At 48.2% G+C, this 26276-nt stretch overlaps 1 protein-coding gene across 3 annotated transcripts in view; it reads right to left on the reverse strand.

The window, feature by feature from the left end:
- TTC21A (tetratricopeptide repeat domain 21A) overlaps positions 1-26276 on the reverse strand; it is a 31190-nt gene that overhangs the window by 3012 nt on the left and 1902 nt on the right. For 2 of the 3 annotated variants that reach the window (XR_004029787.1, XM_012497640.2), the window contains exons 3-22: positions 25572-25682; positions 24695-24861; positions 23145-23267; positions 20989-21146; positions 17559-17643; positions 15758-15856; positions 14572-14764; positions 10626-10723; positions 10254-10454; positions 9397-9526; positions 7357-7514; positions 6913-7128; positions 6535-6773; positions 5716-5788; positions 5510-5620; positions 5029-5167; positions 4773-4876; positions 2632-2820; positions 1548-1655; positions 703-784 (exon numbers count right to left, since the gene is read on the reverse strand). Coding sequence is in view for 2 of the 3 variants with exons in the window: in XM_012497640.2 (XP_012353094.2) it covers positions 703-784; positions 1548-1655; positions 2632-2820; positions 4773-4876; positions 5029-5167; positions 5510-5620; positions 5716-5788; positions 6535-6773; positions 6913-7128; positions 7357-7514; positions 9397-9526; positions 10254-10454; positions 10626-10723; positions 14572-14764; positions 15758-15856; positions 17559-17643; positions 20989-21146; positions 23145-23267; positions 24695-24861; positions 25572-25682 (2784 nt within the window). In the remaining variant the exon portion in view is untranslated. Of the gene's footprint in view, positions 1-702; positions 785-1547; positions 1656-2631; positions 2821-4772; positions 4877-5028; positions 5168-5509; positions 5621-5715; positions 5789-6534; positions 6774-6912; positions 7129-7356; positions 7515-9396; positions 9527-10253; positions 10455-10625; positions 10724-14571; positions 14765-15757; positions 15857-17534; positions 17644-20988; positions 21147-23144; positions 23268-24694; positions 24862-25571; positions 25683-26276 lie in introns of all 3 variants that reach the window. The other variant, XM_030812089.1, reaches the window with a different exon arrangement.

Below are 26276 nucleotides of genomic sequence, written 5' to 3' on the forward strand. Positions count from 1 at the left end.
TTCACTGTGTAGCCAGGATGGTCTCGATCCCCTGACCTTGTGGTCTGCCCACCTCGGCCTCCCAAAGTGCTAGGATTACAGGCGTGAGCCACCACGCCCAGCCTAGGTAGGTACTCTTATTGTGTCTGTTTTACAGATGAGGACACTGAGACATGGAGAAATAATTTGCTGAAAGTTGCACAACCAGTAAGTGGTAGACCAGGACTCAGACCCAGGCAGCCTGGCCCCAGGACCCATACTCCTAACCGTGGTGACCTCCTGGGCCTATGGGCACACTGCCATGGGCCTGCCAGGGCTCCAACCTGAGCCTCAGGTCTGGCCCCTTTCCCCAGCAAGAAGGGGTGGTTTTATGCTGCAGTGAATGGGAATGAAGCTATACAACAGGGGAGAATTTCTAGTCCCTCCAAGTGGCTGTGATCTCAAAAGGGGACTGTGTCAAGCCCCACTGGCTGTGATTTGGGGACAGACATGCTGTCCTGGGTCCAGTGCCAAGTCCTTGAGACCAGGAACTGGCCCCTTGGACTCGGGAAGGGCCGGCACGTTCCATTGGGTCTTTATCAGTTTCCTGCTTCTCTGGAACAATCAGGGAGGAAGGGGCTTCCTCTGCCCAGTCAGGAAGGAGGGAGAGGTCCCACCCATCTCTGGGAGAGCGGCCCTTGCTCAGTGGGAACTGGTACAGGCAGTCTCCATGGGCAGAATTACCTGGCGCTTTCTCCAAGACTTGGTGGTAAAGATTGATGGCCGCTTCATGTTTCTGTTTTCTAAACATCAGGTCAGCCATCAACTATCAGAAAACATACGAAGCTCCAGATTTCCCAACAGTGGCAGCTTGCATGGGTGTAGGGGGAGGTGGGGGGTATGGGGGTGATGGTGGTAAGAAGGGAAGGTAGAAAAGGACTTGCAAGGCAGCCTCCCTAGGCCTTGTGAGAAGCTGCCACAGGAGAAGCCTGAGGGTTTCTCAGGCCCCCACCCAGAAGGTAAGGACTTCCCAAGGTGGGGGGCAAGAAGAGTTGGGTTGAGGATGTACATGGGAAGGTAAGACCAGTGGTAGAGACCAGTGGGGCTTTTTGACAGCCTACAGGGGAAGCTTCTCCACCCATTCTGAGAACTGCCAGGCAATAGAGGTAGGGATGAGGACCCCTCGTTGCTCTGCAAGGGTTCAGCTTCTGCTCCTGGGCCAGCCCTAGAGGAGGTCTGGATGATAGGGAAGACAGAGGCAGGACCGAGGAGGGCTTTTCCTGAAGCCCCAGGAACCTGTCCCACCCTTGCCTTCACCTACAGTGGATGTGCTTTCCCCTGGGGTGAATCAACCTCACCCCACCTTAGACTGGCCCAGGAGATTGATGCTGCCCACTGCCAGCCAGCCTACCCCTTCCGGCTAAAGGGCAGAGTAGGTGCAGCACTGAGTCCTCTCAGCCTGACAGCTCCTCAGAGGTGTTTCAGTGAGGCATCTGAGGTTATGGGGCTAGGAAGTAGCCTGCATCTGGTCACAGGGACCCTGGGAAGGGAGGAAGGGAGGGAGGGAGTGGGTGCTGGGGGCTTCCTACCACAGAAGTGGTCTCATGGTTCTGCTCAGTCTGCAGGATGGCACAGTGCTGCTCACACAGGTCCAGGTGACCCTGGAGCAGGTAGAGCTGCGCCAGCTCCAGCATCACCTGGGACAAGGCCGGATATAATAAACTAACTAATAAACACCATGGGAAACCCCTGGGATCGTCCTTGACAGCTCTTTCCCTCACACCCCACTTCTATCAGCTCTGCCTTCAAAATATCTCTCGAATTCCCCAAGTGAACGTCCTGGCCTTCCCCTTCTCCCACCCAGTTCTGCAGTCAACCCTGTGTCTTACTAACCTCTGAAAGTTGGGTCAAGCTAACACATACTCATCCTTCAGCTTCAACTCTGGCCTCACTGCTCTGACAGCCCTCTGTGCCCCAGACTCTGGGGCAGGTACCATTCCTCCAAGTGGTGCCCTGCATCCCCATGCAGGCATGTATTGCATGGCATTAGCGCTGCCTGTGCTCTTGTCTACATGCCCTTGCCCAAGGGTAATCTGTGGGCAGTGACCAAGCTTTGCCCCACTATGTCTCCAGAGCCGGGCACAGTACTTGGCACATATTAGATGAGGTATCTGTTAAATGAGTTGAGTATTAAATGAATGAATGGATCTGTCACTAAGCTCTTCATTTACTGTGTCAGCATGAACTCCAACTATGGTTCCCTTATCTGGAGCCACACCTCCCTCACAACTCTAGGCCCTCTTGGAAGCTCAGCCTGCACTTCATGCCCAAAGTGCCCTGGCAGCTGCAACCCTCATCATCTCCCCACCTCCAAGGGGGACTTGAAAATGTCAGACTAACGTGACTTTCAGCAATGTCTTCCCTACTACACCCTTCACATTTGGCTATCCAAGGTGAGCCTTGCTCCAAGCGCTGCAGCAGGTGAGGCCCCAGGTCAGTAGGAGCAGGTACCTTACCCCAGAGGCCACTGCTAGCTGGCCTCCCATGCCCATCATATCTGTGACTCCTCAGGGAAGAATGGAGAAGGAACTGGCCCCTGTACCTGGTCAGGGAGCTCAGCAAGTCATTGTGCCCTGAGGGAGAAAGCAGCCTCTTGCTTTGAGGGCCACTCACCTTATTGTCAGTGGGCAAGTAGGAGAAGACATCCTTATAAGACTGTACTGCCTTGTCATACTCTTTCTCTGCCAGGTAGTGCTCTGCAAACTGGATGCAGATAGAGGCTGCCAGTTGCTTCTGGGAGGGGATCATTTCTGGTTGCTCCAGTGGAACTCGCTTCAGTATCCGAGACTGGAGGTCCAAGGCCTTGAGAAACCAATCAAGCCAGGATCAGAAACTCAGAGCCTGACATACCAGTTCACAGAAAGTCCTAAGTTCATAACTCAGAGCCAGAAGTATGAAAAATGACATCTTAAGTGCCCTTGGGCAAGTTTGGATCACTCTGAATAGGCAAAGCCACTGGCTGAGTACACATGAGGCAAGCTGGCACTGCCTCTGGGGGCAGGAGCAGAAGCAAAGGACTCAAACAAAACACGCTTTTGTACTTAGCCTGTTTACCTGCTTCCATCACACCTTGAGGTTCTATGTCTAATTCGCTTCACTGCACTACAGGCTAGAACTAGCACACAGTAGGTGCCCAAGGGACACAGTAGACTGTTCTGTTCTGTATGCCTCCCTGCTGGGAATTTGAGGAAGCACCCACAAATATTCACCACACTAATGATCAGGTGAGTAAGCAGAGAACATCAGGGCAAGAGGAAATGATGATGCCAGGGTTAAGCTGTAGGACGTGGGTAGGAATCAGCACTTGGCTCCCCGAGGGCCAAAAAGAGGAATGGGAGTCCAGTGGTAAACAAAGGGACAAATCATCTCAAACAGTCAGAGAGTGGGCCCTCCCTCCAGAACCACAGAGCATACTCCAGGAACAAGTTTGAGACCACACCCCTGGGGGAAAAAAGTGAGGAAGATGTGACAGGAATGGCCGGGGGCTCTCGAATCGGGGCAGCCCAGTGTGCAAAGAGCATGGGTTGGGACAGGCCAGACCTGGCTGAGATCTCAGCTCCACCACTTGCTGGTACAGTCATGTGCTGCATAACATTTCAGTCAATGACAGACCACATATACGATGCTGGTCCCTTAAGATTATACTACTGTATTTTTACTGTACATTTCCTATGTTTAGCTGTGTTTAAATATACAAATATTTACCATGATGCTACAATTGCCTACAGTATTCAGTAGAGTAACATGCTGTGCAGGTTTATAGACTCAGAGCAATAGGCTACACCAGATAGCCTAGGTGTGAAGTCAGTTATACCGTCTGGGTGTGTGGAAGTACATTCTATGATGTTGACACAACAAAATCATATCCCTGCTGATAAGCAACATATAACATTGCTATGGTTTGAACGTGCCCCCCAAATGTCATGTGCTTTCCTAGAAACCTAATCCCCAATGTGGCAGTATTGAAAGTTAGGGCCTTTGAGAGGTGATTGGATCATGAAGGATCTGCCGTCATAAATGGATTAAACCACACATGGATGAATGGATTAATGGGTTATCATGGGAGTGGAACTGGTGGCTTTATTAGAAGAGGATGAGAGACTGGAGCAAGCATGTTAGCATGCTCGGCGCCCCCCGCCCACCATGTGATGCCCTGCACTGCACTCTTTAGAGAGTTCCCCTTCCCCTGAGCAGGAAGGATCTCACCAGATGTGGCTACTCCACCTTGGACTTCTCAGCCTCTAGAACTGTAGGAAATGTATGAATTACCCAGTTTCAAGTATTCTGGTATACACTAACAGAATACAGACTAACACAACTGAACCCAACTTTGGGCACATTTCTCAACCTCCTAGAGACTTATCTGTTACATGGGAATGTCACAATGCTTATTACAAAGGGCTACTGTGATCATTCAATAAGAAAGCAAAAACCCTACAGAACCTAGCACAGAGCTTTCAATGCATGGGAGCTATTGTCATTGCCATCTTTATTATCTCTATCACCCTTGAGGACAAAGGCACTGTCTTACTTCTTGCCTTCCCCAGCCCACCCCAGCTCAGAGCACATTAGTGTACCATCACTGAATGAACCAGGATGGGAAAATAAGTGAAGGTGGATGTCAGAGGTGTAACCTAGGTCTTTTTTTAAGGAAGAGGTCTGGGGCTTTCCAGACCTGGAGCTCTCTCCTTCCTCCTCCTTCAGCCCCCATCAGCAGATGGCAGATAAAGAGCTTGAGTCCACTTGTCAATTACCTTGTTCAAAGTTTCTATCACAGCTTCTTTTTTACGGCTCTTGTAAACCTTTGCCAGCAAAAGCAGGCACTTAACATCATTCATCATGGATGGGATGTCTTGGACTGTTAAATGGAAACTCAAATTAGTGTTAGTTCACTGGCTCCTGGGAAGCTGTGCTGGTGGGGAGGGCTGGGTTCAGGACTTCAGCTAATGCGGAATGGGGGAAGAGTATGTCTGCTCCAAATGCTAAAAATGGGTTACAATGCTGCCTCACCAATGTCATGTTCCAGTGCCTGTTTCAAAACTTTTTCTGCTTTATTGACCTTCTTTAACTTCAGGAGCAGTTCACCCAGATCGTAGCACAGAAAGTCCTGTCCATTAATCTTCTGGGCAGCCTCATAATACTCAATTGCCTTAGTGCAAATAATAAATATTAGCCTCTGGCCTGGTTCTGCCCTTCAGTGCCCGACACCATGTTCCCCTCAGTAGCCATCACACCAGTGTGCCCCTCCAGAACACAGCCTAAGGTGAGAAGGCACTCCTCCCAGCTGGCACAGGGTATAACCCTCAGCTTAAGCAGGTGTGGTCAGCGGCAGAGAGTTGCTGAGTTCTCCCCTTGGCACCCCATTCAGCAAGGAGCTAGGTGAAAACTCAGCCACTCTCCTCCCATCCAGAGCTCCCCAGTCATGTACCGTCCTCCACCTTCCTTGCTGGGCTGGCCCTCCCTGCCCCTTCACACCCCAGCCCAGCCTGACCTCAGTATACTGGTGGGCCTTCACATAAGCTTGCCCAATTCTGCTGGCCAGGGAGGCATCATGTGGGTTCTGTCTATAGGCCTCGTCATAGACCTCCAGGGCCTTCTCGGGCTGGTGGGGAAAGTATCTTTGGGTCTTCCTCTTCTCTCCCACTGGATAAGGGAGACTGGGGGCCACCTGGCAAGGCTGTGAGGCCTCTCACTTACCTCCAGAATGCTCATTAAAGCATCGCCCAGTAGCAGGTTGGTGTGGGGGCCAGGCAGATGTTCACAGAGCTCACTGCAAGCAAGAGTAACCAAAAGCTTATCCCGGGCTCGCACACACCTCATGTTCCTGAAATCATCTCCTTCACTTCCTTCCTACTGATTCTGGCTGACATTCATTCATTCATCAATCAATACTTATAGAAAGTCCACTGTGCATGAGGCACTGTGCTAGCTACCTGAGTCAGACTCTTCACATCCATCTCTGTAGTTAGGCCGTGGCCAGGCCCTCTACCTGTTCTTCTCACTCTACCCGCTATCCCTCCAGATCCCTCTCCATGAGGCAGCCACGTCACTCTTTGTAAAACTCCAATCTGGCCGTGCCTCCATACTGTTCACTGGTTTCCCACTGCTGGATAGCCTTCCCTACTCCCTCAGCAACCCCACCTCCCACTTTAAATTGCTTAGCTGCAGCTCTGCCAGAAGAAAGGGATGAGGAAGGCACCTTGGAGGTCCCAATGCAAAATCATACAGAGACAGCAGCTTGGAGCTTCAGTGTGTCTGCTCTGAGAACCAGGCCTACAGTCTCCCACCAGTATGTGCAAGCAGGTGAAGCAGGGGCAAGAAGGGCTCAGGGCCAATTCAATTCTGTATCGTCATCCATGAACAGGGCTTACTGACCATGGAAAATTCCATACATTCATCAACTACACTCCAAGGACACATTCTGGAGACCCAGGTTGAAGAAATACCATCTGAAGGAAACACTCCCTAAGATACCATCGGAGAAGAAGCTGTCACTGTGCTGCCTGTGGGGCTTACCGGTAGCATCTGATGTAGAGGCACCTGTCTCTGAGGGTCTGCAGGTAGATGTTGGCCATCTTCTCTCTGGCTTCCATATAGCAGGACTGCTTGGGCGAGATGTTCCTTAGCATTTTCAGCGCCACGTCCACATTGCCCTTGCTCAGGACCAAGTCCACGTTGGCAATGGTGATGCGGTTCTCTTCTGGTGTGCCGCCGAACTCATAGATGGTGTCCTGCATGACCTTGGTGGCCTCATGCTAAAACATGGGAATCAAACACACCCTTCACTTGATGCACAAGTAAACAGTGGGTGGAATCAAAGAACCTGGTTCCTGGGCCTACCCTGAGCCTCCAGTGTGCCCCAGTCCCCAGGGAAGAGAGCACGGCATTTCTTACTAGCTCCCCATTCAGCCGGAGGGCCTCCACCAGTTCCAATAAGATGGATGCCCGCTGGCTGGGCTGCACAGAGGGCCCGAGGAACTTCCTGCCTTCTTTCTTCTTCAGAGCTGGCAATTTGATGACCATTTTCAGTGTCTTTATGGCCTCTGGATAGTCTCCAGCCTTGTTGAGGGCCCTGGCCTTGATGAGGTGGTAGAGGGGGTGATCTCGGACCTAGGAGGAGCACAGCAGAGTGTGGGGCTCCAGTTCACTGCTGCTACTGCGGCTGCTCACAGCAGCCAGGTCAGAGAAAGCCTCAGGAGCCCACTGAGCCTACCCCTGCCTTTGGACCAGCAGAAAGATCTGTGGGACACAGCTAGCCCCTGGGGCTACTCTCAGAAGGCAAACAGGGGCCACAGCTAGCTGGGCTTTGGGATGCTGAGAGGATGACAGGGCACCCACCTGGAAGTTGTGGCTGACACCCAGCTCTAAGCAGTGGAAGCACATGCCAAAGTTGCCCTGAGCCAAGTAGATCTGACACATGAGGAGATGGGCATCCACAGAGGCGGGGTCCAGCTCCAGGCAACGCTGCAGGATGCTCTGGGCATTCTCTAGCTCTCCTAGAAATAATATACAAACCTCTACATGCAGGGTTCACAATGGGCTCCTAAGACCTGATATGCAAGGGCAGAATGAATTTTACATGTCCTGTTCCCCAGAAATATACAAAGTTGAGTATTTTAGCCAGTTTTGTTCTGCTTCACTCAGGGGTCCATTTCTAAAATTAAGACTACACTGTTGTTTCCTTGACTCAGACAAAAGACAGGAAACTCAAACCTCAGTGCAACACCCTTCTTGTCTCTGTAACCCTCAGGGAGATAGCTAAGTCACTTCACTGCTCCATCCAGAAGCTCAGGGGAACACATTAAGTCTCAATTCCCACACCTAAGAGCAAACAAAACCTAGTAGTAACAGCAACTGTAATAGTTACAATTTAAGAAGCTCCTGCTCTATGTTCAATACTTGCAAAACACTTTAGAAAGTCTGATTTATTACTTGCCCAGCCCTGCAAGGTTGGTGCTGTTGTTCTTGTTTTTTCAGATGTGGAACCTGGAGCTCCAGTGATATAAGCCACTTGGCTTGGAAGGTACAAAGTTGGCATTTACGTCCAGGCCTATTGGGTTCCTGAGCTTCAGCTCTGAACCCCCTGGGACTTGAAGGCTGAGGCGCCTCCCTGCAGACAGGCTGGTACTTACAGGGTGGTAGCAGCAGCCTAGGGGTTGGGTGTGATGAGTTGGTAGGGGCACTCTCTTCCCTTGCAGTCAGGTCTCTCAACAACTCCTACTTGGGATCCATAACCTGATGGGTAGGGAGCACCTGCTTCTGGGTCCCAAGCTCCCTGCTCCTTTTTATGTGCTGTGGAAATGTGAAGAGGTCACCATGGCAACCTACGCAGCTGGAGACCTTGCTTTGGGCCCAAATCTGCTGGCAGATGCCGGCACCCAGGGGAAGTTCTCTCACCCTGGCCTTGTATCCAGGATACCTTGAAGCTGTGGGGAAACCTGGCACCCAAATGAACATAGGGAGGACCAAGGATGAAGACAGGAAAGCTCTCAGCAGGAGTGCAACCCACACGATGCAATGCCAGAAGACAGACAAATGGCCACAGTATTCTGATCTCTTTGGACACCCCCAGAACACCACAGATCAGCCTGGTTTCCAGGCAGGCAGGATTGGGTGAGAGGCCACAGGGAGACAGTACTTCAGGGGAGGGCTCTGCATCAGAGAGGACAATAGAGCACCCATGGAAGAGTTTCCCTCTCCTTCCCTTTCTCTCCAGGGTCTGGGCCTTGAGAAGGGAGAAGGTGAAAGGGGCCCTGGCGGCTCTGAAGGCTTCATGGTACGGGGTTCTCACTTCTCCACAAGGCCTTTCTGGATACCTTTTCAAACTGCAACCCTGCCACCCCTGCATCACTACCCTGCTTCAGCTTCTTCCATAGCATTACCATGTTCTAGCAAAAAAATACGATGTGCTCCCTCATGGAGCTTGCATTGAGTTGTCAATTTCCCCTTACTGGATGCAAGCTCCATGAGGGAATTTTTGCCTATTTTTGGTACTACTGTATCTCAGAAGAAGTTCAATAACTATTACCAGCACAGATCAAATGAGTAAATCCACAAAGGCCTAGGTGGGAGAGACCCCTGCTGGTGAGAGGTCAGGAAGCTTACTAGGGGATGGAGGCTGGGAGTGGGCGGGCCTGTAGGATTATGTGCCTGTGTGTGTGTGCACGTGTGTGCGTACGTGTGTGTGTGTGGGGGGGGGGGTACCCCAGGCAAGGAGCATGCATGTGTGTGCGTGCATAGTACCCCAGGCAAGGAGTGTGTGTGTGTGTGTGTGTGTGTGTGTGTGTGTATGTAGTATCCTAGGCAAGGAGCCTGCGGACACAAAGCTCCATCAGGTGTTTGCAAGGCCCCACCTGGCTGTCAGGACCCCCCGCTCACCTGAGTAATACCTGACCTGAGCCATCAAATACAGGGGGTCGATCAGAGCTGGTGCTGCTTTGACTACAGGATTCAAGATCACGGCGACTTGTTTAAGAAGTGGAGACACGATCTGGCCTGGTAACCTGGGCTGTGGGAACATGGCAGTGGAGGTGGGAGTAGGTTTGCCCTATTCTAAGAGAGACTCCTGGAGCTCCCAGAAAATGCTCTCAGTGAAGGAATTTTGCTTCATTCCACACTTATTTATTATCCTCTGTATCATCTAGTGCTTAGAGCATGAGCTCCAGACTATGGAACTTTGTTTTGTTCACTGTTGTGCCCCCGGTACTGAGAATGGTATCTGGCACGTAGTAATGCACTCAATAAATATTTGCTGAATGACTCATTACAAGGCACTGGGGGGATATTAAGGTGTATAAAAATATGATCCTTGGTCACAAAGAATCCTGACTGGCTGGAAGAGCAGGACAAACAAGTAAAGACTAACATACTTCTTAGGAGGCTTCTGTGGAAAAGGAAGCCAAGTTCTTGTCTCGGATAAAGGCAGGGCCATAGGCCGGTGCCCTGTTCTTCCAAGTGTGGTCCCTAGACAAGCAGCATCCATATCACTTGGGAGCCTGTTAGAGATGCAGGGTTTTAGACCCCCCTATAGAGTCAGAATCTATACTGGAACAACCTCCCAGGTGACCTGTGTGCTGTATGTTCAGTTTAAAGAGCACTGGGCTCCCCAGCTGCCCAAGGTTCATCCCATCCTTACTTGTGACTGGCCAAGTAAGGTCTTTGCCTCTGTCCTTCAGATGGGCACCATCCAAACCTGTACTCCAGACCCCCACCATGAAGATAGGCCTTCCCCTAACCTGCTTGGGGCAGAAGAGCAAGTACTCCTTAGCAATGCAGACCAGGAAGTAGGGGTCCAGCTTTTCAAAGTACTCAGAGCCAAGAGGGATGCCTTGCATGCTGGAGAAGTGAAGCTCCGCTGCCTCCTTCAGGAGTGCTGTGGTCTCTTGCTCCCCCTTGTGCTTCTTGGACATCAGGAGGGCTTGGAGGAAAAGTAGCACCTGTGGAAGAGAGGACCGAGTCTCAGTGCCAATGTCAGCCTGGGCAGAGTTGGTAGGCAAGTGCAAAGTGAAGGTCCAGGCCACCTTGCATGCTTTCTATTGGAAACTGGGGGTGGGAGGACAGCAGAGGACATCATCCTGGAGCAACCAATGCCCCCAGGGAGCTCTGACCTCAGACTTCTCAAGGGACTTCTGCACCTCCTTCAGGAATTCCAGCTGGTACTCAGCTTCCTCCAGGTGGCCTTCTAAGATATGACACAAGATGATCCCTGTAAATGGGACAAAACAATGATGAGCAGCTAACACTGAAGCACAGCCAGCAGCCCATCAGGTCAAGGAGCATGGATAAGACAGTGGAAGGAAGATGTCTCAGCATAAGGGATCCTTTCCAACATTTCTACAAACTTAAAGAGAAATACATGCTCGTGCTCAAGAATTCAAACCCTAAGGCAATGCAGAAAAACATTCCTAGCTCATGTTCTGGCTTTAACAATGTCTCTCTCTAGAGATAACCACTAGGAACAATTTGAGGTATAATATGTTACTACTATATAGACACCTCAGGCGTATATATGTACACATGAGCATACCAATGGGTTTAAAAACACACACATACACAAAGGGAATCAAATTTCACATACACCATTCTACAATCTGCTTTTTTTTTTTTTTTTTTTTTTTTTTTTGAGACAGAGTTTCGGTCTTTTGCCCAGGCTGGAGTGAAGTGGCACGATCTCAGCTCACTGCAACCTCCGCCCCTCAGGTTCAAGCAATTCTCCTGCCTCAGTCTCCTGAGTAGTTGGGATTACAGGCAAGGCCACCACGCCTGGCTAATTTTTGTATTTTTACTAGAAACAGGGTTTTGCCACGTTGGCCAGGCTGGTCTCTAACTCCTGACCTCAGGTGATCCACTCATCTCAGCCTCCCAAAGTGCTAGGATTACAGGCATGAGCCACTGCGCCCGGCCACAGTCTGCTTTTTTAAATTTGTATATGATAGTCATATTTTCCCATCTCTTCATACAAATCTACCCCATTCTCTTTGATGATAACACAATATTTTACTGTGGATGTAACAATTTATTGCCCTACTAATTATTTAACTATTGCCCTACTGAAGGACATCTAATTTCACATTTACTTTATTTTCGGTATTTAAATACTACAATGCTATGATGAACATTTACATATGTTCAAATTCCTGAGGGAGAGCTGATGGGTCATAGAGCACATATATTTAAAATGCTGACAGATAAGGTCAACTTGCCCTCAAAGATACTTGAACTTATATTACTATTAAGAATTTAAAATATCCTTTCTTCATAACCTCAAACATGCTGTAGTTTTTGCCAGTCTGAAATACGAAAAGTAACTAGTTTTCATTCAACACCTTTTTTAACTATTAGGGAGAATGAACACCTGTTCATATTTCCAATATAGCCTTTTCCTTTCTACTGTGAATATTCTGTTCACAGCCTGCCTGGTTTTTTTGGTGGGGGTGATTTTTTTTTCTCTTTATGTTTTATTAACCCTTTGTTGCAAGTGTTTTCTATTAGTTTGCCATTTATCCTTTAACTACTTTTACAGTACCTTGTCATGTAGTAATTTTCAACTTTTATGTAGTCAAATAGGTAAAATATTTTCCTTTGCAGCTTCTATTTTTTTTTTTCCATGTAGAGCCACAAAGCCAAACTTTGCAGCTTCAAAGTTTGGAGTTAGGCTTAGAATCCCCAGGGAAACCCACGTTTCATTTAATTTTTATGTTTAATACTTAATTCGTCTGAAATTTAAGTATGGTGTAAGATGAGAACTTACCTTTTTTTCTTTTTCATAATGGATAGAAGGGTATCCAACTAGGAGTTAGTGAACAACATATCAGTTTGAAATAAGGCCTGTTACATCCCATTTATCTATGTGCTTATCCCAGTCAGTGCTGGCCTCAAAGGGACTTAATTACTGTGGTTTTGTGATATGTTTTGATGTTGGGAGGACAACTCTCATCTGTTTGAAGCAAGCTATTCTACTTCCACAGGTATTTCTTCACTACTTTGGTATATCTATTCTTGACTGTCTTCCTAATCACCATCTTAGTTTTCAGTTATATCCATCCCACTATTTGGCCCATCTATGAAATTTTTTACCTTACAATAATATTTTTGATTTTTGGCAACTCTTTTTTGTTCCTGTACCTTTTTCATAGCAGCATGTTCTTTACTTATTGACATAATAGCCTCTCCAAACACTGAAGGTGTTTTGGGAGGAAAAGTCTTTTCTGTACTAGCCTTAACTCTGCTCCTCAGAGGGCTACTGCTTTGCATGTTCCACTCGGCCAATCTTTCACACTGCTAGCAGATTTATAAAGGAAGGACAGCAACTAGGCACATTTTACACACTGTTAAGGTCACTGATTTTGCCAGACTGGGCAGAAAATATGGTGACTCCAGGACATACGAGTGGGCTTGGCTTGGACTGGGAGAGTGGGACAGACATCCTGACCAGTGGACTTTCCTCTGGCTAACCACTGGGACTCTCCCCTTGAAGGAGGAAGTAGGGAAGGACTCAACCTGGTGGAAGAACATTCTAGGGAATTTTGCTTTTGTGCTGAGCAGCCACGTCCTTTTGTCCTTCATGTCCCTGGTTACAGTGGGAAATCATCCAGAGCACTGCTCCTCTCCCTCCTGCCCCAACACCCAATGCACATCTCCTGGATTCTAGCCTCTGGCCGGGACATGGTTCCAATAATCCTCCTATTATCACTCTCACTGCCCCGTGGCATGCTTTCACACTCAGCCTCTGGTGACCCTGAGCTCGTGTTTTTTAGTTTTTCTTTTTCCTGGAACTCCTTGGGGAAAGCTGGTCTACTAAATTCTTTAGCTAACCCATCTCTGCCTATGTTTGCTTACGGGTTTCTAGATCTGCTTGGAATTCCCATGTATTTGACACCATTTGCCTTCCATCTTCTAGAAATGTGAAATTCTTCAAAGTTTCTGGTCCACGCTGCTATGAACTTTTTTTTTTGAGGTGGAGTCTCACTCTGTGGCCCAGGCTGGAGTGCAGTGGTATCATCTCGGCTCATATCAACCTCCATCTCCCTGGTTCAAGTGATTCTCTGGCCTCAGCGTCCCGAATAGCTGGGATTACAGGTGTCCTCCACAACACCTGGCTAATTTTTTGTGTTTTTAGTAGAGATGGGGTTTCACCATGTTGGCCAGGCTGGTCTCGAATTCCTGACCTCAAATGACCTGCCCATCTCGGCCTCCCAAAGTGTTGGGATTACAGGTGTGAGCCATCACACCTGGCTCATTACCTTTTAAAGATATCTTTCATTATTTTCATGGGATTTGGGGACAGAGGGAAAGCATGGATCTGAGGGGGTCAGCCTGACATGTTGAACCAGAAGTCAAGATAAACTACTCTGATAACTGTGCTATGCAGATGAGGAGCCTGGAGTTTAGAAAGGAGAAGTGACTTGGCCCCAAACACACAGCCCCTCAGAGCCAGGGCAAGAGTCGGCCTGCCTTGAGCACTGGACCACACAACTTCCTCAACCCAAACCAAACACTGCCGTTTCAGAATTCACCACAGACCATGGAGTAGGGGGCTTTAAAAAATGTGTAAAATGGAAATGGCACTATAGAAAGTTCATTTGGCATTTATAGAAAGGATTTTTAAAGTTACCTGGACAGACAGGGAAATATATAATTCTCAGAGCTACTCTTTCTGGTGGTTTTTCAGCTCAGAGCCCTGAAGGAGGGTCTACAGAGGTGAATCTAGAGGCTCTGCATGTGGGGACTGGTGGTGAGTAGAACTGCCTCCAACCCCGGCCTGGGCAGCCTGAGAAGAGGCGGGGCCCACTGAGTATTCTGGGGCAGTCAGTGTAGACAGACACTGGAGGTCTAGTGGAGATCACAGTGACTCTGATCATACCTCCGAGCATTGCTGTGCCTCTTACATCTATACTTGTCGATTCCCAGAAAGATACCCCATCATACATTGTACCCCAAAATTCACATACCCTCCAAGGAGAATACTTTCCAGCACCTCTCTTCTGGACCCATGGAAGCTGCCCGGTTTGGCCCCCAACACCCATCCCCGAGCCCTGCCACACCTGCATATACCTGTGAAACCAGCCATGCCATCCTTGTCCAGTTTCATGGCTTCTGAGTACCACAGCAAGGCCTCTTTCACTTGGTTCTTCAGGATGAAGAGATAGCCCAGTTCTGTGGCCACATGAACATAGGAGGAGGTGGCCACGAAGGTGCGCTCGATGAAACTACACACTAGCCCTAGAATCACCTGGTGACTCCCACACTGCAAGAAACAGGAAGGTGGGAATTGGGAGATCAGTCAGTTCAGCCTGTATGAGCAAGGTCATGTAAGAAATGGGGGACACTTTGGTAGGCAGGGCTGGTAGGCCCAGGAGAGCCCAAGAGGTACCCTGTGTCTAGGCAGCTGGGTCTGTGTTGCTGTCTGGCTCCCAAGGAACCTCTCACTGGCCACATCTGTGGAACCTGCCTCTAGTCACAGGGTCCTCTGAGGGACCTATCCCGTCTGGTCACAGTAATTGGTCTAAGAAGTCACCAAGAGGTTTTTCAAAAATTGAAGCTGAATGAAAGAACTTCTTTTTTTTGTCCAGTAATAAGAAGTGGCCCCAAAGGCTGCCATCAGCCATGTTCCCTGCCATGTGTGGAGAACAAGGCAGAGAGAATCAGACACACAGAGGGAGAGATGGTGTCTATGCAACTCCACAGTTCTTGTTCCTGAGGTCCCAGAGTTGCCTTCATTCTTACAGCAACTACTTCTAGTAAATCTTGCTTTGGGGCTGAAGGGTCTGAAAGAGATACAGATTTGTTGGCAACCTGGTCTAGTTGAACCTTCCCTGATGTTTGAGAGGCCTGGGCAGACCAGCCTTCTCAGGTCACTTCCACAAAAAGGAATATGGGAGCTGGGCACCCAGGCACTGGAGGCTAGAGCTGGGTGTGGGTCTGCTGCATAACAGCTGCAATACCACCCGCTTTCCCCAAATAAGGCACAGCCCACTCCAAAAGCACTTTCAGACCCCGTCTCCCTGATCTTCATGGCATCTCTGAGGGGGCACCTAGGCTAAGGATGTAGAACCCACATGTCACAGTTATCAGCCAGAGGCAAGTAGGCGCAACAGGCTATGAGCCACTACCCTGAAAGGACAAGTTTGAGCCAGAAGGGAGGGGTAAGGTACTCAAAGAGCTTCCTTGGGGAGCACAGGTCTCCTCTAAGGAAAGCAGGGAGAAGCACCATTTCAGAACCAGGAAAGAACCTTCTTACCAGTCGGCTAACCACAATAATTTTTTTAAGATGGAGGCTTGGATTTTCAGGCTCCCTTGTCTCTAGTGCCTTAATCAGATTTCTAACGTGATTGGTAGCCTGCAGGGACAAAACAGAGAATGTCAACATGCAAGGTGCAAGGTCAGAATTGGGCCGTGGTTCTCAACCGTGACTGCATAGTAGCATCAGCTGGGAGATTTAAAAAATGCCCATGCCCAGGCACAACCTCCCAGAAATTCAGATTAAAGTGAATTGGAGTGGCCCAGGCATTAGAATTACTTCAAAGGCCTATAAGTGGAGCTCCTGGGGACATTATTCGCCCAGAGCTGGCATTGCCCCTCTGTTCCTGAATTTGTTTTTTCTTTTCTTTTTTTTTTTTTGACTGCTCCTCATGGAGCAGGGCTAACCCACAGAGTAGCCCTTTTCCTGAGTTTGTGTAGAGAAGTTGCCTTTTCAGACCCACCCAGGCAGAGCCAGGAGCTAGCCCTCACTGTGTCCACAGCGCAGCCTTCCAGGCCAGCAGCAAACTAACTGTGCTGGCCCAGAAGCCTCTGCTCCATTTTGACATGAACCAAATGTAAGTCAGTACAACTATTCGAACTTTCCGAACTTTCCTGTACAACATATGAAAGGTTAGAAAGGTTAGGCAATTGGTCTGAGGTCACCCAGCCACCCAGGTCACTGACAGATTACAAAGCTTAGGTTCTTTCCCACTCCCCACCCAGGAGTAAGGAATTCTTAGTTCCCAGCTGCAGAGAAGTGCCAAAAGTAAAACCAAGGATGGTATGGGTCCACTCTGTTCAGTAAGTGTGAACAAAATTAGAACTGGGTAGCCAGCCCGGGGTCGGTGGATAGGTCCCAAGGTTTGAAGTGGGAGTAAAGCAGGGGCTAATGCTAAATCTCAGTTAGCTAAATGCTAAGTCTGCCCCTGGGGTTAACTTTCAGGCCAGGCCCCAGGAAGGCCTGCTTAGGGATCTAGAGTCACAGGGAGCTGAGGATAGTCCTATTCTCTTATTCCTACCCAGGGACGAAAAGGGCTGGGGCCTTTTTCTCCCAAATACAGACTCTCCCCTCTACCTCACCCCATCCCACAAAATCCACAATCTCAGAGCTGTGCAGAAGGAACCAGAAGCTTCCCCTTCCCACCATGACCCCTTAGAGACACTTGGTTTGCCATGCTCTCCATAGAGGCAATATATTTCACTGATCTAAAAGGCAATGCTTTGGCTAAAAACAAACCTTTTTGAAAATAAGAACCTATCTGGGTATTGAGGTTTCACTAAGAATTCTAGGTGTTTCTGACTGCATTTGAGGGCTATTTTTGGTTTCTTTGGAAAACTACAAGACTTACGAGCATGTTTGGGGCCTGGTATTACCTGGCCAATGCCTGAGCAGTTCCAACTATCCCCTAAAAAAAAAGGCATTTCCTGAATTCAGAAATACTACCATGACTTCTACTATCAGTTAACATTGATGGAATTACTGTAGTGTGCCAGGGACTGTTCCAAACTCTCCCACTTCTTATCACATTTAGTCCTGTGTGGAATTCTGTCTATTTTACAAACAGGAAGCCTGAGGCTTATCCAGGTGGGGATGCCTGATGCTGCCTGACTCCCAAGCTATACAACCCAAAGAGTCAAACCAGAGCAGGCCTCGGCAGTGAGTATAGGGGTGGGGTAGGAAAGAGGAAGCTGAGATCCAGGGGCTCCCTACAAGGGCTTTGGGTCAGGTGCACAGGTTATGAAGGGTTCCTCCTTGACTCTGTTTCAAGGCTCACCTTCTGAGTCTTCAAAGAACTTACTGTGGTCATGTTTCCTTCTCTTGCAAGCTCATGCACAGTTAGAATTTGGCAGGCATCAATATTGCTCTCATCTTTTTCTAGGATTCTAAAGGAAGAAGAGGAGGCACACGAATTGAGAGTATTGATAGGCAAGGCTGGGATGGTGTGTTGGCGACTTCTGATTGTCTTTGAATATCCATTCTCCCCTCTTCTTTTAATAATAGAACTCCCAAATTAGCCAGGCACAAGCTGCTCAGAATAAAGACATTTCCCAGTCTCTCTTTGCAGCTTACATTTGGCCATGTGACAATGGTCTGACCTACAGGATAGAAGTGCAAGTGAGGGGTGTGCTGTCTAGTTGTGCCCTACCAGCATGCCTTCCCTTTCCGTCCTTTCCTCCTGCCTACTGTCTGGAAAGTGGCCCACGTGAGCATTATCCTGGGAATAGCAGAGCAACAAGACAGAGGGGCCTGGGACTCCCCAGAGTTAAGCTGTCATCCCAGCCCTGAGCCACCACCAACTTTACCTGGAGGAGGGATAACCTTTTATGTTATTTAAGTTGTGTATCTGAGGGTATCTTTGCCACAGAAACTTATTCATAACCCAACTAACCAGACATGACCATGGTGCCAGAGACTGGAGGTGGCCAGAAAGGCACTTGGGTGGCAGTCACTGTAAGATAGAAAAGGAACCTGGGTTTCAATTTTGTACCATTGTGAAGCTATAGCTTCTGACCATACTATGAGGTTTTCAATATTCTATTTCTTTATAGAAAGATTCTTTCCCATTTTTCAGCCTGTCAGGGAATGACTTTCTGCTTAATAGCAGGTTAGTCTAATTCACATACTAAATTCCGACATGATTAGGCACAATCAGCATTGAAAAAGTTCTAACCATTTCTGATACTTCTGAAAGCACTGTAAACCTCATACATGTGAGAATTAACAAAAACTGCAACATACTTTGAAATAACTTATAGACCAAAGAAGAATCAAACAGATATTAGAAAATTCTTGGAGCCAAATTATATGGAAAAATATTACATACCCAAATGTGTAGACTGTGCAAAAATGGTACCTCGAGGGACACCCACAGACTTCAATGCTTATATTCCAAAGTAAAATTGAGAATGGTTGAGACAGGCATCCAACTCAAGAGTCAGAAAACAGGCCAGGCACGGTAGCTTACACCTGTAATCCTAGCATTTTGGGATGCTGAAGTGGGAGGACTGCTTAAGGCCAGGAGTTCAAGACCAGCCTGGCAACACAGTGAGACCCCATCTCTACCAATTAAAAATTAAAAAATAAAACTAAAAACTAAAATTTTTTAAAAGTTAGAATACAATAGCAAAATACCTCAGAAGAAAGCAGTTGGTAGGAAATAATAAAGTTAAGAACAGAAATTAGGCTGAATATGATGGCTCATACCCATAACCCCAGCACTTTTGGAAGCCGAGGCAAGAAGATCATTTGAGCCCAGAAGTTTGACACCTGCTTGGGCAACATAAAAAAAATAGCTTATAAAAAAAATAGCTGGGTATGGTGGTGCTTGCCTGTAGTCCTAGCTTCTCAAGAGGCTGAGGTGGGAGGATCACTTGAGCCCAGGGGTTCGAGGCTGCAGTGAACTATGATTATGCCACTGCACTCCAGCCTAGGCAACAAAGCAAGACATTCCACCCCCCAAAAAAGGGGGGGGGCAGAAATTAATAAATTAGAATACACAAATAATATAATATAGAATTTCTAATATAAAATTTCTATTTTATTAGAATATAATAGAAAGGAGCTACAAAACTCAAAGCTGGTTCTTTAAAAAGACTAATAAGAAAGGCAAACTTTTAATATTAATGAAGAAAAATAAGAAAGAAAAAACATATTAGGGATGAAAACAGAAACACATCTTTATAGAGCAGAGTTTTAAAATCAGTGAGGGAATTCTATGAATCTCACTAACTGGGAAAGCTTCCATGAGGGAACACGCTGGGGCAATGGATTCAATCTGTTGGCCCCAAACACTGTCTCCCTGCACATGGGCACAGCAGGGCCAGGGCCAGGGAGGCCACAAACACCCACATATGGCTTCAGCCAGGTGCTTCCAGGTGAGTTGCTGGCCTGAGGCCTAGCCTCCAAAGCAAGCTCCTACCAAGGCCAGGTTTACACTGTGAGAGAGGGAAGCTGAGGTCCACACAGGCATTACATGTGTGGTGCCTGTGGGCTGGGCAGGGTAGAGATATGTTTGATTTGGTACCAGCACCTCAGTATAAGATTTAAGTTCCAGTCATCAGCAGAGGAACTAGGATTCTTCCCCAGGGAAGAAAGAGGTTTGATTATACGCTTTTTTTTTTAGACCTGTGCTATATATTTCCCTATAATTCAGTTACAAGTCATAGTGATAACTCATGGGCCATTAACTCCTTCTGGGAAAAAAAGTGAAGATAACACATTTTAGAATGATTGCGATAAAAATAAAGTGTTAGAGTTTATTTTTATTTTATTTATTTATTTATTTATTTATTTGAGACAGGGTCTCATTCTGTCGCCCAGGCTGGAGCACAGTGACACAATCACAGCTCACTGCAGCTTCAACCTTCCTGGGCTCAAGTGATTCTCCTGCCTCAGCCTCCCTAGTAGCTGGGACTTCAGGTGCACACCATGCTCAGCTGATTTTATTTTTTTATTTTCTGTAGAGACAAGGTCTCACTATGTTGCCGAGGCTGGTCTTGAACTTCTGGGCTCAAGCAATCCTCCTGCCTCGGCCTCCCAAAGTGTTGGGATTACAGGCATGAGCTACTGTGCCTATTAGAGTTTAAAGAGATAATTTTTTTTTTTGGTTCCCCAAAAGCCTTGCATCAAATATCCTCCCCAAAGCGGTTGCCATTTTTCTTCACAATGCTTCCAGATCACTCTACACTTGGTGTCTGGTTTCTACACACCCAATAACTCCTGAAATCTGCTCTCTGGTTTATGTACCCAGCCTGCTGCTAAAACACTTCTCTCAAAGTCACCAGTGACTTTTTTCCCCTAAAGTTTTTATTAAGGTATACTATACTCATAGTTTAAAAAAAAAACTTAATAATGCAATATATTCTAGTTTCATTCTCCTGACAGTCTTCATAGCAACTGCTTTCTACCCTGTAACTCTTGCTTTAGTTCTTTTGATGGGTCCTTCCCTGTCTCTTCTAAACAATAAGCCTTTACCCTCTGTTTCTTGATTTAGCCATCGTAGGCCACAGCTCCTAGTCTCATGTTATCATGTGTATTTTGTTTGCTTGCACCCATCCCCGCTGTCTTCCTCATCCCAATTTGGCCATAGCACAATTCCCAGTTCCTCTATGGGCGATATTTACCTTTCCGTCTTGTTCTCCTGCCTCCCCAGCTTATAAGATGGTAAATACGTGTTAGCACCCTTGGCTTGGAAAGAAAGGAAGCTGCCCATTTGTGCAGTAGCTCACCTGTGTCCCATTTCTACTGTCTGCTCCCAGTCCTGCCGAGCTAAGAACAGCTGCATCTTCAGGACGAGGGCTGGCAGGAAGCTCCCTGAAGTCACAGTGATCTGGTTCACCACCTCCAGGGCCTCTGAGTAGTTCTGCTGCATCATGAAGTACATTGCCTGTTGGGAGCCGGACAGAAGAGCCTCCGTGAAGGGAGTGCCCATGAAGGGAGTTTGTTGGAGGGGGGTTGTCTCAGTGTCTCCATGAAAACAGGAACAGAACCTGACACATGGGCACTGTGGGTCCTCTCAGCTGGGCCAGTAGCCTCTCAAAGTCCCCGGGAGAAGGAGTGACATATCAAGGTTTACAACAGTCTTGGGTTCTGGGACAGGATGAGCAGGGGCTTTGGGGAGATAGCTAAGCCTCAAGCTTGGAAAACTTAGCAGGCCTGGGATAGGGTAAGGTTATGTGAGGTCACCCTGAAGGGGAGAGGTGAGGTCACTGGGTGCTTTCCAGTTCCATAAATTTTCCATTCATTTCCCATTCACTTTTCTGTATTTCATCACTGAAATTGCTCGCCAAGGCCCAGTTTAGCAATTCTGAGTCAGTCAGGGTTTTCTGGCAACTACTTCTATAGCAAGGTTGTGGAGTTTTTTTGTTGTTGTTCTGTCAAGGCCTATTGGGCTGTGGTCATGGCCTCTGCAGGCCAACACCAGCCACCAGGTTCTCCTCCAAGAGTCATGACACAGGTGCCCTAAGGGCCAGGGGGCAATGCTTCTAAAAGACTTGAAATTGGACTCTGAAAGGAGGGCTTCCCTTAGACCTACAGTAACCCCCATTAAGAGACTTGTCATTAAAAACAAGAGGATTATTCTGTATAATGAAGATTTATGTATAAATGTGTTCACTGAAGCACTTTAAGTACATAACCGGAAGCAATCTCAATATCCAAACAATAGGGGACTGGGTTGGTAAATTACATTATGCTCATACAATAGAAGACTGGCCTTACATCCATGTTCAAACTGACATTTTGAATATTACACAAAGAAAATATTACATGAAGAAAAACAAACTAAATGACAATATGCCCTAGGGTGAAAACTACATTATAGACCAACACTGTCTCCCACCCCACAGTGACTGCTGTGTGTGGCCCACCCCCCTACCATCAGGAGCAGGAGAGCTGGCTGATGGCTCTCCATGGAGTCTCCCTCCAGGGATCACCCATGGTTGAAGGGAGTTGCTTTGTCCCAGGTCACACCTGTCCCTGGGGCAGCCCACCTCCAGTGTCAAGGCACTGATGGGGAGCTCACTGAAGGGGCATCCCAGCTCCAGAGTTCCCCAAAGAGTTGGCTGTGGCCTTTGCTGTGACTATTCACAGCCCGATTTCTCCTTCCACAGGTGCTGGCCCCAAGGGTGCTCTGTGATAAGCTGGCTCACAATAATCTCCATTGCTTTCTGCCAGCCAGAAAACCAACTAATACACACCCTGGACCCAAGTATAGAAAGAAGACTAGAAGACATTGCCCTAAAATACTAACATTTGTCTTGGAGAGGTAAGACTAAGCCTGCCATTTTAATTCATCTGTTGACTTTTTTAAGGCTTCTGTTTTCTTAAATAAGTATGTATTCTTTTATAATAAAAATATATACAAACAGAAGAAAATACGAGGACATTTTTTCTCTCAAAGATTAATTCCATGAGGTTCACAAGAGAAAAAAGAAACTTAAGATCAGAAAATACACAACATATAAAATATATACGTCCCATCTCTTACGGCACACTAAATGAATTTAACAGGTAGAAAGAGGTGAAACGGGAAGGTCAAAATAAAAGAAGAAAGGGAGAAGTGCACTGAGTGAAACTAACACAGAGGCAGAGAGAAAGCCTGAGAGGGTCAAGGAAGGACAGACCTTAAGAAAGTGACCCTGAGAAGACCCCCATGCAAATGAGACAGAAACTCAGATCAAGCAGGAAGAAATTTGAGAAGTAGAGTGGACCTTGGACTGCTGTGTAACCCTGGGTTGGTTGCTGAACCTCTCTGGACCTCTGCTCTTTATCTACGAGATGAGGCATCTGGAGACTGAGGGTTTGGCCTGGGGGTACCTGGTGGGTCTCTGGTGCCAGTGGCCTGGCCAGGAATACTTCCACCTCTCCCTTTTCCACTGCCCACCTTTCCCATCAGCCCCAGCACATCTTTGGTGTCCTGAATTCCTTGTTCCAGGTACTCAATGGCTTTCTTCGCAGTGTGGGGCTTGTCTGAGGTGAGGTCCACCCAGCCTCTGAGGACATAGGCCTGGGATGAGAACAAGATGAAAGATGAAGTCCTTGGTTCTGCACAGCCTCAACCCAGCCTGCACATGATCCACACTTTGCCACCCAAAACCCTGAGGCCCTGTCAGGCACAGCCCCACGCAGATCCCAGGGCAGCTGGCTCTCTCTCATGACCAGGTCTCCCATTGTTGCTTTGTCTGGAAATGCCCTGGACAGCACCCCTCCCACTCCCAACCAAACCCCTTCACCTGATGTCCATTACCACTCCTTACAACTCAGCCTCAGAGGCCCCTGCTTAGGAGACCTCCCTCCCTGTACCCCTACAGCTCTCCATGACCCTTACTGAGGCACACTCACCTATCCTGTCATTGCCTGTTTACACAGGGGTCAGGAGCCAACATGGGGGCCTACGCACGGCCACTCTTGAGCTCTTCACTCCTTAGGCCAGCATAAGGTCTGGCCCTGCATAGGAAGCCCAGGAATGCCCTCTGAGTGGGTGAGCAGGAACCATTCTGAGCTTGTGGACCTCGCTGGTTCCATGTTAGCCTTCACCCAGCCTCCCCAGGCAGATGGGGAGGGCCAGGCCTGGGAAGCAGACTTGGAAGAGCCCTGCCCTAAAGCACCCCTCTTGACGGCCTAGATCAGTATTTCTCTATTATAGTTCTATTTCTCTTTTTCTATTATCTATCCTAAGGAGTCTCTTTAGATACTGTTTTCTAATCAATCCCTCCCCCTCCAAGAAATGTTAATGCCTCAGATATACCATATCTGTGTATTGTATACTGTATATATATCTGTGTTTTATACATAAAGAGTAAGATTTTTTTTGCCCCCTCCCCCAGGGACCATGTCTACACCCTTGAAAATTGATATCAGCCCTGCTGAGAAGGCATGGCCTAGACTGAGGCTTCAAATTCCATATTAGTGCAGATATACAGTATATACAGCCACCATTCAATTCCAGCAGAGCACTACAGGGAGGGAATAGCCCAGTATGGCCAGCTCATCTGGGTCTTCAAAAGAACCAGTAAGTCTGGACCAGCCTGGGCAACATGGCAAGACCCAGTCTCTACAAAAAATGTAAAAACTACCTGGGTGTGCTGGCACACACCTATGGTCCCAGCTACTTGGTGGGCTGAGGTGGGAGGATTGCTTGTGCCTAGGAGGTTGAGGCTGCAGTGAGGTCTCAAAAAAAAATTTCTTAAGAATATGGTGCAAGCCATAGAAAATCTATCTAGAGATCAGACTCTGTGTACAAATGCCAATGTGTAACCTCTGCTAAGCCCAGAGACAACATGCGTGGGGCACCTGTGAGAGCCGGTGTTTTGTCAGTGCCTGGGTGTGGCTCTCCCCCAGTTTCAGGGCCCTTTGTGGGAATGAAGGCCACCCTGCTATTATGTGTTTGGATGCTGCTTTCTTCGCCTGTTGTCCCCATGGTGTGGTGAGTACCTCTCTGAAGCCTCTAGAGATCTTCAGCATGCGGTCAATGTACTCTTTGGCCTTGTCATGGCGGCCTATGAGCCAGAGGAAGAGGCCAGCATAGTACAGTGCAGTCCCACTGACTGTCTTGCGTATTTCCTTCAGGCTGTACTCAAGCTCCTGAATTGCTTCTCGGTCTGTAAATCCAAGAGCGAAGGAAGAGGGAGAGTTAGGATGTGGAAGTCTGCCTGGTTCTGCATGGGCCACCGAGGGCCCAGGGAACTACCTCTGGGTCTCCCTCAGACACTGTGGATCTCCTTCAACATATGCAGCACACCGCATGCAGCCCAAGGCCTGGAAACCAGCAGTACCTGCCCTTGAGATGCTGCAGGGGCTGCCCTGGCCTGGACTCAGGTGTGCTGTCTGAGATTATCTTCTCTTCTCTGTGCCCAGCAGTGTGCTGAGCAGGCAGACCAAACCAAAATCCTTAGCCTCAGGCCCACAACTTATTGTGAGTAAGGAAATAGTAGTCTGTAGTCTCTCTTGGACCCTCTCCCTGACTCTAGAAATGTGGAGATTAGGCGCAGAATTATATATATTGGCTTGGTTTTTCTGACAGGATCTTGGCAAAGAAGAAGGGTGTTTCCCCAACTCTTGGGATCTGGAGCATGGGCTCCTCCCACTGTCATGGGCTCTGCCTGCTTCCACTCAGTTGGGCCCAGGCATGGAGTCTTCTCCCAGGCCTCCAGAGGGAGAGGAACAGCAGCCACTTCTCACTGGTTAACAGCATCTGCACAGCCACCAGGGCACATACCTCCTTTGGCAGCCCTTGAAGGGCTGTGTATCTCTGGGGCAGGGCTTTCCTTCCCCTGGTGGGCCAGGCCTGGCTGAGCATGGTGGCACTCACCAACGACTTCACATCTTTTGTGAGCATAAATGAGGGCCATGGTGGAGCACAGGGACACGTCTGGGTGATGCCTGATGCTTTCCAGGTCACTGATGGCATCCTGGATGTGCTCTGCAAAGATAGTCCACATAGTTATACTCTCAAGCTCCAGGACTAGAGGACATGAGACTGTAGCTGACCCAACAGCTCAGCACTACCTGCTGGACTAACTGGTCTGAAAGGTCCCCAGTGACCCAAGTTCCCTGAAGATTGGGGCTCTTTGAAAGAGCTGCTGGTAACATGGTCCAGGCTGTTAGGGGCTGGAAATCTTGGACTTGAAAGGTGTACCTGTGAGTACTTGTAGGGATATGTGTGAGGCTGCAATTATTAGCTGCATCAGTTCTGAAGAAGGACCTCGGGCAGGGCATTCCCAGCTACTGCTCAAGAGCCACTGATTATATTTATCCCTCCATGTCCTCAGATGTTGGCCATGGGCTATTTGGCCAGTCTTCAGCCCAGGACCACCTTCTGAATGCCAGCCCATCTGCACCTGCATGGGTCCCACTCCTCTCCCTGTACCTGTACCATACCCACCTGTCCTCACACCTACCTCTTCCTCCTCCTTTGCCTGCATTACCAGTTCTCAGCTTCCAGGCCTGGAATTACTTCAACGATCATGCAGCTATCTCTCTAACCACTCATTTTACAGAGAGGGAACCCGAGGTG

The sequence above is a fragment of the Nomascus leucogenys genome, chromosome 4, assembly GCF_006542625.1.
Source record: "Nomascus leucogenys isolate Asia chromosome 4, Asia_NLE_v1, whole genome shotgun sequence".
Lineage (NCBI taxonomy): Eukaryota > Metazoa > Chordata > Mammalia > Primates > Hylobatidae > Nomascus > Nomascus leucogenys.